Source organism: Panthera uncia, chromosome B1 (genome assembly GCF_023721935.1).
Source record: "Panthera uncia isolate 11264 chromosome B1, Puncia_PCG_1.0, whole genome shotgun sequence".
NCBI lineage: Eukaryota > Metazoa > Chordata > Mammalia > Carnivora > Felidae > Panthera > Panthera uncia.
Genome location: NC_064811.1, coordinates 152,189,313 through 152,205,308, shown reverse-complemented (window position 1 = coordinate 152,205,308; position 15,996 = coordinate 152,189,313). Strand labels below are relative to the sequence as shown.

The window sequence follows — 15,996 nt, the reverse complement described above, 5'->3', positions numbered from 1 at the left end:
TTCTTGCTTCCTCTTACCAGGAGAGCACAAATATCTGGGTATTTATAAAATAAAAAATATTAACCTTCTAACCCAATTGCCTCTTTCTAGAGAAGGGGAAACTGAGGCCCACAGAAAGAAAAGGTCTTGCTCAAGATCCCACAGGTAACTACAAAGTAGAAGTTGGAGCCCAGGCCTCTTGCTTCAAGGCACAGGGTTCTCATTCATTGTTCACCAGCACCAGGCACACTTGGTCTCTGTAGGACGGGGGACTTGCTTTGCTCTCCACCTCCTCTATGCTCACTGCAGAAGAAGGACCTTTTGGGATGTAAGTGCATTAGTCAGAGGAGGAAAAGACATTACAGACGCCTTCCTCAGTAATAGCTGGTAAACAAGCAAAATCTCAGTGTAGGAGTCCTGTCTGCAATGGGTCAAAGAAATGGGGGGTGTAGAAGATAAACCCTGTGCCTGTAGGCAATGAAAAATTCTTCTACAAAGGGGAGGCAACAATAAGGATGTCACAATCAGAGAGGGGAAGCCTAGGGTTCAGGTCCTTAGAAAGAATTCACTTACATGGAGACAGACAGCTGCAGAGATCAACGAGTAGCCTAGTGAGAGCATGAGCTTGGAAATCAGAGGGGCTTGAGGCTCACCTCTGCTGCTCCAAGTTACTTCTCTTCTTCCAGTCTCAGTTTTCTCAGCTGTAAAATGGGGATAATAGCACTTATTCCATAGGATGGATGCTTACAAAGCAATTAGGACAGCACCTGGCACATCGTATTATGAATATAATAGTGATGGGATTACTGTTAAATACAAAGAGAGACTATTCCAGTGAGATTCCGCCAGAATCTGCCAACCTTTCTGAAGCAGAATCAGAATATAGAATTTATGGTTTCCCAGAACACACAATTTGATGTTCAAACACCTGAGGTTAAGCCCTGGCTCTGCTATTTATAAGCTGGATAATCTTTGGCAAGTTGCTTAACCCCTATGAACTTATGTGCCTCTCAAAAAGAGGTATATTATTTTCTTTAATTTTTTTCATGTTTATTTATTTTGAGAGAGAGTCAGAGCACGAGCAGGGGAGGGGCAGAGAGAGAGACACACACAGAATCCGAAGCAGGCTCCAGGCTCTGAGCTGTCAGCACAGAGCCCATCACGGGGCTCAAACTCACGAACTGCGAGATCATGCCCTGAGCCAAAGTCTGCTTAACCGATTGAGCCACCCAGGGGCCCCAAAAAGAAGTATACTATTAACCCTAGATGATAAGGTTTTATATGAATATGAAAAGCATTCGTTACCTGTAGAAGAGCAGTATCTTCACGCACAGTTGATGAGAACAACATCTACACATATGTGCCTCTATCAGGAGGCCCCTCCTCCCTTCTCCACTAAAAGCTCCAAAATTACAGGCTTTCTCATAGGTCACGAGACAAAACTCAATTAACTTTTCGCTTCATACGTAATCCTCCAAACAGATAAGCAACTAATTATATTGCCCTTGGAAGGAAGATTACATGCAAATAGATTAAGGCTAACACACAGTGGTATTTTGTCTTCATAAACCGTGAGGCACAATTAAATTTAGGAGGTGTCACTACTGAAATAAAAGGTAATTAAACATTTCTTTATTCAATAAGAGATGTCCAGATTATAGTATCACCACATAGACGTGTTAGCCTGAGCGTGGGTCGCCAAGTGAAATACAAGTAAATACAGGTAAAATTCCAACATATTCCGGGCAGTTTTATCTTACTGACTGTCAGTACTGTGCAATAAATGACAACCACCTGTCATGATCCCCACTGTGCAGGTGAGAAGACAAACACTCTCGGAGGTAAGATAATTTGCCCAGAGTCGCACAAAGAGTAAAGATGAAATATAAATATAACCCATGAATTAACTAATTCCTCACCCTCATTTTATTTATTTTTATTTTTTTATTTTTTTATTTGAGAGAGAGAGAGAGAGCATGCACACGTGCGTGGGGGAGGGGCAGCGAGAGAGCATCCCAGGCAGGCTCCATGCTCACATGGTGCTTGATGTGGGGCTTGATCTCATCACCCTGGAATCATGACTTGAGCTGAAATCGAAAAGTCGGACGCTCAACCAACCGAGCCACTCGGGAGCCCCACTTGCCTTCATTGTAATTGACATGAACTTGTACACAGAGCTACCAAAAAATGCATGTAGATGTTGTTGAGATTTCTGACAAATGAAAAACTTCTACTGAGTTTTTAATACAGTTCAAAATCTAACTTAACCTAGAATGCAATTGTACTAGGTGTTGTGAGGAATATACCAAAGGGTACAAAATATGGTCCCCTTTGTAAGGATTAATTAGATTTACTTTGAGCTTTCACTTACATTGATGTCACTGAAGTATCACAACCAGGATAGGCCTGAGATGGGCATATGTGGTCGGACCCATTTTAAGGATTCTTTGAATTGGAGGGAATAAATAGCTTTGTGTGTGGACGGTTTTTGCATAATAGGTGGAGTCACTTTTTCAAAATGAGGAGTGGGAAAGACACAGAGGGAAGGGTGGTTGGAGACTGGAAGAGCGACGTATCAGGGACCAGCCGGAGGGCCAAGCTAATGCCAAGTAAATTTGACAAGGTTTGCCAAGTGCCAAACCAAGGACAGCTCATATTTTACATGCAGGGAGGCTCTCAAACACATTTTACACGTTAAATGTCCCAGGAGCTCATCTTCTTTCTTCACCTCACCCTAAAAACCCATTTACCCGGAATTTGAGATAACAAACATCAATCAATCCACCAGGCATTTCCTGAATGTACAAGTAGCCGCAGTTAATGAGGTTCATGAAAAACCTCAGCTGGAGAGCATTTCATTAACATCTGTCACAACTTATCAGCTCAGCCTATGCAAACATTATGTATTGCAATTGTGTATTGGGAAGGAAACAGTCCCTTTTCTCCTAGCCTTCCCTTTCCTCTGTGACGTACAGGCACTGCCATCACGTGGCCATAGAGGGCACAGCCATGCCATTCTGGACAAGTTCTACACAAATGTCCCTTTAAGTAGAATGACTCAAGTGTAGTAGATTAAGAAATGTAAAGGCAAGTCTCAAGTTAAACAAAAGACATATGCAAGCAGTCCTCAAAAGAGTCTGTAAGTGTGATGAGCTTCTGTGGCTGGCGTACCAACAGCTATTTAACCTGCAAATTTACCATACAACACTATTCCAACCATGCCCTCACAGCCATTTGTAACCAGTCTTCTGCCACAGCAGGCATGGGGTTCCAGATTAGGATGGCATCTTGCCTTGCTCTGGAACAACGTGGTTCCCACCCCTCCCCAGGGGTCTTGAACTGAACAATTAGCTAATGGACATGTTGTCAGTTACACGGATCCCGAAGTGGCTCCTGTGCCATTAGTGGGGCCGATGCTCCTAGACATTCCTCAACTCTATGGTAACTAAGAACAGAAAGTGTTCCTAAAAGTCTCCACTGTCACTTATCAGACTTTCTGAGCACCTCTTAGGTGCCTGTTCACCCTGTGCTGGGTGCTGGAAATACAGAGAACCATAGAACATGGTTTCCACCCTTTAGGAAGTCACAGTCCAGTGGGAGAAATAAATACCTAAGTCGAAGTTTACAGTATAATGTCATAAGTGCCATGTGAGAGACAATGATAGTGTTATAAAGTGAAGGCTATGTGCTGGGGCTCTTTCTTTCTTTCTTTCTTTCTTTCCCTTTTTTTTTTTTTTTTTTTTTTTTTTTAAGTAGGCTTCATGCCCAGCACAGAGCCCATCATGGGGCCTGAACTCATGACCATGAGATCAAGACCTGAGCTGAGATCAAGAGTCAGACACTTAACCAACTGAGCCACCCAGGTGCCCCTGGGTATAGTTCTGGTTATGTGCCAGGTGCTATTTTAACTGCTTACAAACATCAACACATTCATCATCATATGAGATAGGTACTATTATTGTCCAGTTTTTACAGATGAGGAACTGAGAGGTTGAGTTGCAGGTATGGAATCTGAACCTAGTCACTCTGCAATGATGAGCAGGTAAGAAAACCACAACTCTATCACACAGGTCTGTTGTGCCTGTTTGACAGGCCCCTGAGGCTCTGTGCCTTCCCACTGTGATATGTTTCACGATGCCATAGAAGCAGAGGAGATTCATCTAACTCAGACCAGGGGTTAGAGATGGCTTTCCAGAGGGGATAACTCTTGAGATGTGTCAGAAGTTTGAGGTGGAGACAACTAGTCTGTGCAGAAAGAAGATCATTTGCCAAGATACAAACGCATTAAGGACAGGATAGAATTGGGAGCTATACATGATTCGCTAGGACCGGAAGAGACAGCAGGGTGAATGATAGGAGAGAACGCTACAAAAAGCAGGCAGGAGGAATACTAAGTCCCATTGGAGGTTACAGATTTATTTTAAGTATGAAGTGATGGCATCAGATGTGGACATGGCTTGGTGGGAGGCCAGATCATTAGGTGGACTAATTAGGGGTCATCACAATAACCAAGGCAATAAGTCTCAATTACAGCACTGGCCCTTGGGATAGAGAAGAAAAATGCGTATGATATGTTTATTTGTATAGGTGTTTGTCTTCATTGTTCATTAGCCCTGGACATCCCATCACCTGTAGGATAAAGCCCAAACCCTTTTGATGGCAAACAAGACATGGTTCCATCTGGACCGAACCTCTCTTTTTAGCAGGGAGCTTCCCTCAGGGAGTGTGGGCAGGTGGCCCCAGTACATCGGCCTGTTTGCCTCACAGGCTGTGAGCCTGACTCTGCCTCTCCAAAGGCTATTTCTCGGGCCGCTCAGATGCCCTCTTCTTTGTCCTCTTGGAAAACTGTCATTCATTCAAAACCCATCTCAAATGTCACTTCTTTGACTTAACAAACACTAGGATGCCTGGGGGGCTCAGTTGGTTAAGTGTCCCACTGCGGCTTAGGTCATGATCTTATGGTTCATGAGTTCGAGCCCTGCATCGGGCTCTGTGCTGACAGCTCGGAGCCTGGATCCTGCTTCGGATTCTGTGTCTCCCTCTCTCCCTGCCCCTCCCTTGCTCACACTCTGTCTCTCTCTCTCTCAAAAATAAAGAAACATTAACAAAATAAAAAACAAAACACTGATTGAGCATCTTTTAGTGGACATCCTCTTGGTAGGAGATGCTTGGATGACACACAAGAAGGGCTGGGGGAGTCTCCCAATATGGCCATTGGGTGAATTCAACTGCAGGATCCCCTTCCTTCTCTTATTGACCCTCTCCATTCCACATCCATCTTCTCCCAGGGCTTCCCGGACTTTAGCATGTGTATGGATCCCCTGAAGATCTTGCTAAAAAGGCAGATCAAATTCAGTGGTTCTGGGTTCCTGCCTGAAATTCTGCATTTCTAGCAAGACCCCAGCTGATGTTGATGCTGGACTGCAGACTGCATTTGAGTAGCAAGGCTTATACATTTTCTTAGTTTTGTCTGATGAAAAAGCAATCAAGGCGATAATTTTTATTTCTCTACGCTGGACTCTGTTGAGGTAAAATTTACATATAGGGAAATGCACACAGGTTTTGGCAAATGTATACCCCCCCTGCGACCTATACCTCAATCAAGAACATTCACAACATTGCCAGAAAGTTCCTTTGTTCCCTTTCCATTTAATCTTCCAAATACAGATGTTTCTACAGGGACCCAAAATGATGCAGTCTAAGGAAATAGCTTTTTGATTCAGGAGGCTTGCTCACAGGATAAATTTAAAGAGGAACAGGAAAAACCGCACATCTTTCAGGCCATCCTACATAAAAATTATACACTACTGGTCCAACTAATAATAATTTGAGCTATTATCTTAGTGTCTTTGTTCATTTTTCAATAAATAACTCCACATACCTGGTCCTGTGTTTTGGATGGCCTCGCAGGGTGGACATACTGGCCCTGTGCTCAGGAAGCAAGCTCACCTCTCGCAGGGGAAACAGACAAGGAATCTGGGAGCTTCCTGGAAGAGCAAATTGTGGAATGTGGGGCTTTCCTGGCTGAGGCAGGGAAGGCTGGGGAGGAGGAGACAAAGGACACGAGTCATCCATGAACCTCACTGCACATGTCTCACTCATGCACGGCACTTTGCCAAACCTACTTACAGATCTCATCTCTTCGCAATGGCCCTATGACGAGACAGGTAGCACTATCCCCCTTTTACAGACATGAAAACTGAAGCTTGGAGAGGTTGTCTTACAGCCACAAGTTAGTAAGTTGCAAAGTGAGGTCTGTAGCCCCCTGGAAGTGCTTGTGCACGTCGAGGCCAGCTAGGTGGCAGGAATCACAGGGGTGCTCCGCCTAGGATCCCAGACACTCACCCCTGCATGAACGGTAGGCCTGGCTGGCAGGAGCAAGCCTCTTGTATCCTTGACAACCCGCTCCCTCCTGGGAGGCGAATCTTGGGCCTGGCGCCGTCCCCTCTGGTGGCATCCCCTGTGTGAGACCCCCCCAGAAAGGCTGTTCTAATTGCGGCTCACCCTCACTTCTTTTAGTATTTTAGCCGCCTGCTTCCTGCTCCTGCACCATGAAAATCCTGCTTTGTGACCTCCTGCTGCTCAGCCTCTTCTCCAGCGTGTCCAGCAGCTGCCAGAAGGACTGTCTGACCTGCAGAGAGAAGCTCCGCCCAGCTCTTGACAGCTTCAACCTTGAGGTAGGCCATGGAACGCCCTCCGTCTTCTTCTCCCTCCTTCCTCCAACCCAGAATGAGAAATTAAGGCCTTGCCCAGGGGGCATGTGACTCACCTGGTGCCACGTGGTGGATAGGAAACAGATGCTGACTTTAGCATCTTCTAAATGCAAACTCTGTCATCTTTCCCCTTTTCCACTTCAAATAAAGACCTGCCTGTGCTGCCATTTTGTTCCCATTATTAAATAATGCATACTCATTTTAGAGAATTTGGCAAATTCAGAGAAGTGTAACAGAAGAACGTTACTTTAATCCCACCTGTCAGAGAAAGAGTCCTGGTTTTTCACTTGCTACATTATACCAGGATAATTTCCTCATGTTATTAAACATGATTTTAAGTTCTTTCTTTCTAGGAATACAGTATAATTTGTTTAACTATTCCCCTCCTGTTTAACATGTACGTTGCCCTCCATTTTTGATATTATAGATAATTCTACAGTGAATACCCAAATGCTCTCTTATATTTTAAATTTTGTTTATATTTTAAATTTTGTTTTGGTTTTTGGTTTTCCTAGGTTTTTTTTTTAATGTTTTATTTATTTGTGAGAGAGAGAGAGAGAGAGAGAGAGAGACAGTGCAAGAGGGGGAGGGGCAGAGAGAGAGGGAGACATGGAATCCGAAGCAGGCTCCAGGCATTGAGTTGTCAGCACAGAGCCCGATGCGGGGTTCAAACTCACAAGCCATGAGATCATGACCGGAGCCGAAGTTGAACACTTAACCGACTGAGCCACCCAGGAGCCCCTATATTTTAAATTTTTAATTTGAGGTTCTAATCTGGCATTAAATTTCTTTTCCTTAAATAAACTTTCTCAACTGCTTTCATGTCAGCCTAAAGAGTTATTCCTCTATTAAATCCAACATAACTCAATCATTTTTTCTTTGTAGTCAAACTTCTTTCAAAAGATGTCATAATTCAAACTCCTCAACCATTAAAAACAACCAAAAGTAACTACTGCTCCTTAAGGCGAGTGTACAAATATAGAACACATATTTACATTGGGCTAGCTCACTAATGATGAGCAGACACAGGCCCTACAGACCCAAACAGCAAGCTCTTCCCTCGCCTGCTCAGTGGGTTTCTACAGCATCATGAAGAGCATCCCCAGATGACCCATCCAAAGTTGGCCCATCCTCATTCATCCATTTTGGTTTTCTGTATGCTGAGCACAGGGCCAGGCCAAAGGGTCCAGGAAGCAGATGGATGGAGTCTGCAACCAGTGGGAGAGAAGATCCCACAATCCCTTCAAGAGGGCTTAACTACTGGATGATGGGGAAGCACAGACAGTGGACCCCAACCCAGACTAGAAGGACAGACGGGACTCTTGAAGGAACTGAAGTCTCTAAGGAAACCTAAAGAATGGGAGCGAAGAGGCAGAGAGAGGGTCCCAGGTGATAGAGAGAGTGGGGAGTACACGTTCAAATGCCTGTGCCAGAGGGAAGTGGCATTTACGGAACTGAGAAAAGCTGAGTTTGGCTGGAACACAGAAGGCCCACAGGCTTTTTCCGTGCAGCCCAGAGAGGCTTAAAAGCTCATCTAAAAAAACACTTTGCCCTAGTCTTAGTAAGGAGAGCGGCCAACTTGGTTTACATGTAAACCAATGATGAGTTGATTAAGAAATAATCTGATCATCTCCACACTGCTAAATTCTCCATCTGCAGCCTAGACAAGACTGAAAATTATGCACAATGCTGGAATCTCTAGCTTTCATGGCAATGCTTTGTTTTCCCCCATCAAAGAAAGCATTAGGACTTGAAAAGATATCTGTACACCCAGAGAGTAATCTACACTTGCAGCCCTCACCCCTTTGGGCTGCATCACTTCTTATCTGCTCTCTCAGAGGTCTGGAGCCAATTTGCAGGTTTCCTCCTCCCTGTCCTCTCCCAGTCAACTCGGTGAATTCGCCTGGTTCTCTTCCCCATTCCGATTCATTTTTTATTACCTCCTGGTGGGTTCCTGTTTCCCTCCCCACCCTCTAAACCTAAGTGATCAAGATTCAGGAATTCTTTCCTCCCCATACTCTCTCCTTCTGAGATGCCATCCCTGGACCCCAGGCCTTCCGCTCTCCCCAGGCTGTAGGGGACTCCCAAAGGTACACGCCTCACCTCCTCTCCGCTGGGCTCAATCACTTTTCATAGTTCCTGGGAAATCCCACTTTCCCTTCCCGGCCTTGCTAAGGCTTCAGGAACTTGCCCCACCATCTCGCACATGCCTCTCCCTTCATCTTCATCCAATACCCCTACTTCAAAACTCAGATTAAATTTCACCTGTGAGAACACTGTGCTGATTCTCCACCTGCCCCCAAGAGAGCCAGCCCCTCACTCCTTTGTCTTCTGACAGTTATCCGTATCTGCTACTCTCTCACCATAATGTGTGAGCTTCCTCTTCTGATTGTCCTGGGTATCCCCAGCATGCAGCACTGAGTGTGGCACAGAGCAGTACTCAATAAACATGTCCCATGGAAACTGTAAAATTGCAAGACCCTTAGTCTCCTAATAGGTCCATCCACTGCAGACGCTGCCACGTTTTCACATTGGTGTCTTTCAAAGCCATTAAAGAATTTGTTTTCATTCCTCCATAGCATGTTAAATCTCTGGGGTCCTGAAAACGCTGTTAGATACTTCTTTGAAACAAGTTAAAATATGGCCAGTTACAGCCTCATGGTTGAGGGATAAATGCTTCAAAGTGCCTGCTGACCTTCAGAGGACCTGACGGCTGCCTGGCTGTTTTGCCTCTAGTTTGTATTCACTTTTAACCTATTTTCAAACGTTTGATGAAATGCCTAGAATGTTGGCAACCACACCTCATTTCCAAATCTTGCAACCTTTTTCCACTCTGTGAATTATGGGGGGTGGGGGGAACTTAGATATCTCAGCAAGGGTCACCTCCCCAATCCCTCCACTAAGTTATGTATTACTGAGCAATTCCTAGGATCCCCTAAGTTCTTGGTTTTATCAAGAAGTTCTGCATTTCTCATTCCAGGTCAATGGTCCAAGTATGGCTGGCTTTTTGTTAGACTATAATTTTGGTCAGTAAATGACTCATACACTCAAACCCACTGCAATATCTTGGGCTCCTTCCACCTAATTATGAATGGCACTTACCCCCTCAGCTAAAGTAGAAAAAACAAGATTCGCTGAGTTGTTTTAGAGACAAAGGAGAAAGTAACCCTCAAGGTCTGGGGAAATTTATCTAAAACTCCCTGGAACTTGATTAATAGCAAAAGAAACTAACTTCTCGTAGTGCTTTGTATCTTCATTACACAAAAACTCTTCCTAGTTAATTTGCAGTAAGAGTTCCTAGCATGTTTTTCTTTTGCACTATTCATCTGCTTGCCAATTCGTGTTAGCCCTCAGATATTCTAGAACAACCTCCTAAAACAAATAGCTCCCAAATGTCTCTTGGTCAGAGGCGATTTGATTCTTTAGTGGCAAACGCTTGACAATATCAATGAGCTTCCTCGTTTCCTTCCAGTGGGCTCATGTGCCTATTTCCCTAATGGTTGATCTCAGATGTCCAAATGGCCCTTTGCTCAGTTTCCCCACAAACCCAGCTTTACAGATCAATTTGGCACCAGTCTGAAACTTTCCAGATGCTCATCCACACTCTGGCTTAATATAGAAATGTCATCAGTGTGGGCTGCGAAAATGTGTCCAGCTCACTTAAGAGGCCATTATCCAATCTCTGGAAAGAGGCTGGTGGGTCCCTTAGACCAGAGTGTTAGGCAATAAGCTCATATGCCCATCTGGCGCCACAAATGCTGTTGTGAATTTGGATCCTCCACATTTGCCCCAAACCTTCTCCTAAATCAAGAGTTGAGATGATTTTGCTAGTACCTAATGCATCTAACAGTATGTTGAGTCTCTGTACAACCTATGCATCTGGTTTGATCATAGAATTGCATTTTCTCTGATTGACACACAATCTAATTACCATCTGGGCTTAGCAACCCAGGGGCTCATAGAAGATCTAATAGCCTCTAGGTTTAACAACCTCCACCTGTTCTTGTAAACTGAAGGCACAGAACAGTTCAACAAGCATTTGGGGCTCCTATACTGTGAGGATTGGACCAAGTCCGCTCAAAGTCCTTGTTGGTGCCAAAATTTGACACTTCTGCTGGTTTTCCCAATACTATTCATGCTTTCCCTTTTATCCTGGAAGGTAGGATTCCTCAGACTCACCACTGTGGACATTTTAAGTTGGTTATTATTTGTCATGTGGGGCTGTCCTGTAGGATGTCTACTAGCATCCCTGACCTCTACTCATGGGATAGCAGTAGCATCTCCCCCACCCCCACCCACCTTATGACAACCAAAAATGTCTCCAGATATTGCCAAATAGCTCCTGGGAACAAAATTGTCCCCAGAGACACCCACTGCTATACAGTAATAACCCAATAGGATTTTGATCTGAAAGAACATCCTACAAATTGGTTCTACCTAGTTTTATTCAAAATATTTCAGGAGCAGGCTAAATACAGACCCCAGTAACCCTTTCTCTGAAGGAGACTCTGACCACTTCCATGATGACACCTTCCTCCGAACAAGTTCCAAAGCAGGATTTCTCACAGTCCAGCCTCCAAATCACCTGAGTGTTTGTTAAAAACGCAGATTCTTGGGCCCCACCCTTGGCTTACTAATCAGTGTCTCCAGGGGTGTAGTTTAAGAATTTACATTCTAGGGGCACCTGGATGGCTTAGTTGGTTAAGTGTCCGACTCCAGTTCAGGTCATGATGTTGTAGTTCATGAGTTGGGCTCAGGTCATGACTTTGTGGTTCACAAGTTCGAGCACCACATCGGACTCTGTGCTGACAGCTCAGATCCGGGAGCCTGCTTTGGATTCTGTGTCTCCTTCTCTCTCTCTGTCCCTCCCCTGCTCACACTCTGTCTCTCTCTCTCTTTCAAAAATAAATAAAAACATGAAAAAAAAAGATTTTGGATTCTAGCAAACCAGTAGCAATTCTTAAAGAACACTCAAGTTTGCAGGTACCATTGTTTTAAACTCTGCTATCCCCACCAATGGAAGTTGTCTATCATTCTTTCATACCCAGTGACATTGTGGGTGTGAAAAAGTTGGCACTGATGATATTCGTTCTGTCAGCATCTCTGAGGAAAATCTAAATGGCAAAGACATGCTCAGAAAGCCCACGACTTGTGTATCAACAGGGACCCCTGTCACCACCTATGGCTAGTAGGGGGCCGTGGGGGAGGGCTTGGCAAAGGATGCACCTTGGAAACTTTATCAGTGAAGAGGAGTGGCACTCCCACTGGATACTGTCTTTTTCCCCACTCTGACCCAGCAGAAAGTGAGTAATTTTCCCATTAGAACGTTACCTTTGGTCTCACAAGATCCTTACTCTTGCATTAATTTCCACCAATTTGTATTGCAAGCACACAGAGCTCCTGGGTTGGAACTCAAGACATTTGGTTTCTTGTTCAGGTGATACGTTGTCTAACAGTATAGTTTTGGACACATTACCAAACCTCATCATAACATGCAAACATGGACTACGTCAGTGGTTTCCAAACCCAGGCAGATATCAGAATTACCTGAGCTTTGTAAAAGTTAAGTTTTTTTTTAATGTTTATTTATTTTTGATAGAGAGAGACACACAGAGTGTGAGTGGGGGAGGGGCAGAGAGAGAGGGAGACACAGAATCTGAAGCAGGCTCCAGGCTCTGAGCTGTCAGCACAGAGCCCGACGTGGGGCTCGAACTCACGGACCGTGAGATCATGACCTGAGCCAAAGTCGGACACTCAACCGACTGAGCCACCCAGGCACCCCTGTAAAAGTTAAGTTTTAAATGCCAGTGCTATTCCTCAGGAATTTAACTGGCTTTTGAATTCTGTCTTTTTTCAAGTCGAGATGATTTGGGGGTGCCTAGGAGGCTGTCGGTTGGGCATCCAACTTCAGCTCAGGTCAGGATCTTGCAGTTCATGAGTTTGAGCCCTGCGTAGGGCTCTGTCCTGACAGAGCACAACTCAGAGCCTGGAGCCTGCTTCAGATTCTGTGTCTCCCTCTCTCTCTCCCTCCCCCTCCCCCCCTCTCAAAAATAAACATTTAAAAAATATTTTTAAAGTTGAGATGATTTCGATTCACACCCAGACCAAGCAGAAGGGCAGACTTAGGGTAGTGAAAGTCTATTGGATGATTAAAAGTAATACTGGATGATTAAATCCACCTGCTGGTAAGAGAGACCTAAAGTAACAGTGGCTCAAATAAGACAGAGATTTGATTCCCTATGCAGAAGTTGGCAGGTGGACAATACAGGGTTGGTATTGTGTAGCTCCTCCACATCACCCATGTCCCAGGCTCCTTCCCTTTCTGCTTTATCTGTATATGGCTGCCACCCTCACATGGCTTCCATACCCTGAGTCACCTCATGGCTTCAAGATGGCCAGTGGAGCACCAGCCAAAATGTCCACATTCTAAGCAGGAGGCTGGAAGAAGGGGAAGAAGAAGATTAAAAAAGGATGCTTTTCTCAGATAAGTCAGCCCCCTACTTTCCTCAGAAGCCTCACTTGGTCACTGTCGTTTATATGTCATTGGCCACCTCTGGCTACAAAGGAGACTGAGAAACATACATGTGGCCTTGGGGAGGACAAGTGTCCTGTTAGTAAAGGTATCCTATGTGCATTGGCAGTCTCTGCCCCAGAAGGGAAGGTAGGCTTCATTCTTTACAAATTGTGTTTTAAGTGCTAGTCAGACACTTTGGTGGAGATACCAGACAGGGATCAGAGAAGTGTCTGGAGTTCGATAGATATCAGATGCTGGACATATAAACCTGGGATGCCCTAGATGAAATGACCATGATCACAGAAATGAACAGTCACCAAGAGGTAGATTATAAAGAGAGATGAGAAGAAAGAATCTTAAAGATAGAACACAGGAGGAAGGTGCATAGTCTGAGAGGTGAGTGCAATGTCAGAGAATTTGGGGGAGGGTGTGGTACACATTGCCAAATGCTGCAAAGTCAGAGAGAATGAGGGTAATTGGATCTGGTGACCAGAATTCACTGGTGGTCCTGAAGAAGGCAGTTAGTGGAAGATGAGGGTGGGAAGCAGATTTCAAGGACATGAGAAAAAAATTGAAGATGCTGAGATAGAAGCATGAGTGCAGACCACATCTTGGAGAAGCCTGGTGAGGACAAAAGAGAGTCAGGGTCAGGGGTGGCAAGGGGTTGCGAGAGAAGTAGGATTGGAGGAGACATTTTCTAGGGTTTGGTGGAATGGCTGTAAGGTCTGTGATATAGCTGCATGCACATCTCACTCTTCGGTTAGGGGTCAGGTTGGAAACCTTGCTCGTATTGGCATCTGTGCCTCTCTGAACACCGGGGCGAGGGTTTTGCTCCCCAGATAGGGGGTACTGGGCACGTACACCAGTCTTCTGATGTCCTGCAGCTGTCCAAAGAGAAGCTGCAGTGGGATTTTCACAGAGAAGCATTCGAGGTGAAGCCAAAACAGCAAACAATAAGAAAAATTGGAGGTAGACGCTTCCAGAAGACCCAATCAGAGACAGGAATGTGGGAGGCAAGGCCAAGGCCAGGATCAGTTAGGAGGAACGTGGGAACAGCATGGTCAAGCTGTTGGTCTAGAGTAGAAGTGGGAGATGCCTGGAGAGACAGAGCAGTGCCCGAAGTTCCCAGGGGCCTGGCAAGTCTAAAAGATTGCATCTGATGGCCCCTCTTCCCCACCTGGAACCCAACTGCCCAACCTACCTACATCCCAAAGGGTCTTGACCCTCATTCTCTAGAGCTGATGCACAGATAGTATAATTAGAGTATGTGGGCTAAAAAATGAACAACACCAGGGTTCGTCTTAACACAGTGGCCTTAAAATAGCCTTGCAGATTTCAGCACATGCTTTGACATCCCCAATTTCTTAAGCCAATCCGACCTCTCTCAAGCCAAAAAGAGAACAAAATAAAATTCTTCTTTGTGGGTGCCATGAGTTGTGTTTGGCTTCAAAAACTCAACGAGGGCTCTGTGTGTAGTTTGGGGCACTCATTCTGCATTAACTTTCTGTGTCACCTGGGACAAATTAATCTCACCTCTTTGAGTCCCAGGTTTCTTCCTTTGTGACATGATGGAGCTTGGCCAGATCATTTTCTGTTTCTTTATAACTTGGAAATTCTGTGAACCAAAGTAACTACTGAATGGTGACTTAATAAAGAGATGCTTCTGAAGCATTTGTATTGGTATCGATGTAAATTTTGTATACAATAAAAGACTACTGGCACACCTGGGTGGCTCAGTCAGTTAAGCGTCCGACTTCGGGTCAGGTCATGATCTCACAGTTCATGAGTTTGAGTCCCACATCGGGCTTTGTGCTGACAGTGCAGAACCTGGAGCCTGCTTAGGATTTTCTCTCTCTCTCTCTCTCTCTCTCTCTCTCTCTCTCTCTCTCCTCTCTCTCTCTCTCTGCCTCCCACTAATGCTCTCTGTCTCTCAAAAATGAATAAACATTAAAAAAAAGAAAAAGACTATTTCTTTGGACTAATATAATAGGCATTCCTGGTCCTCCTCCCTTCTCCCACCTCTGTCTTTGCAGGTGTGCATCCTTGAGTGTGAAGGGAAGGTCTTCAGCAGCCCTCTCTGGACTCCATGCACCAAGGTCATGGCCAGGGGCTCCTGGCAGCTCAGCCCTGCTGACCCAGAACACGTGGCAGCTGCCCTTTACCAGCCAAGCGCCTCCTCCGAGATACAACTGAAGCGAATGCCTCGCATCAGGAGCCTAATCCAAGCCCAGAAAGGGACAGAGCCCGGCATGGATGAGACTGGAGAAATGGAGCAGAAGCAGCTGCAAAAGAGGTTTGGGGGCTTCACCGGGGCCCGGAAGTCGGCCCGGAAGTTGGCCAACCAGAAGCGGTTCAGTGAGTTCATGAGGCAGTACCTGGTCCTGAGCTTGCAGTCCAGCCAGCGCCGGCGCACTCTGCATCAGAATGGTAATGTGTAGCCGGAAGGGGAGCCCCTCCCAGCTGCACCATCCACTTCAACCCATGAGTGAGTTGGGCACGAATGAGCTGGGGGCCAAAGGAAACCTTATATACCCAACTGTCTTAGCCTTCCTCCTGGGCCTGGAAGCACATTAGCCCCCAGCCACATACACACACCCTACACCACCTCAAGGTGTTCAGCCTCTGGGAGGCAGGGGAAGTCAATTCACCTCCCTGCCTCCTACCCACCCTTTCTCTAGGGAGCAAAGATTTTCCTGGGATTACTCCTTAAGGCTGACCACTGCCATTTAGAGATTGGTTACCATGGGGATAATAGTAGCATGTTAAGATAACTAATTCCTCTATAGCTCT

The 15,996-nt window shown here is 45.4% G+C and overlaps 1 protein-coding gene across 1 annotated transcript; it reads left to right on the top strand.

The window, feature by feature from the left end:
• Positions 1–6,519: 6,519 nt before the first annotated feature.
• On the top strand, positions 6,520–15,688 carry PNOC (prepronociceptin). Its single transcript, XM_049632410.1, has 2 exons — positions 6,520–6,656; positions 15,240–15,688. The coding sequence occupies exons 1-2, from the start codon at positions 6,531–6,533 to the stop codon at positions 15,642–15,644; spliced, it is 531 nt and encodes a 176-aa protein (XP_049488367.1). The 5' UTR covers positions 6,520–6,530; the 3' UTR covers positions 15,645–15,688.
• The last annotated feature ends 308 nt before the right edge of the window (positions 15,689–15,996 follow it).

What these genes read in the sequence shown, in the direction of transcription:
- PNOC (XM_049632410.1), top strand. Translation starts at nt 6,531, where the DNA reads ATGAAAATCCTGCTTTGTGACCTCCTGCTGCTCAGCCTCTTCTCCAGC. An exon ending in TTGACAGCTTCAACCTTGAG is followed by an intron (nt 6,657 to 15,239) that starts GTAGGCCATGGA and finishes CTGTCTTTGCAG; the next exon opens with GTGTGCATCCTTGAGTGTGA.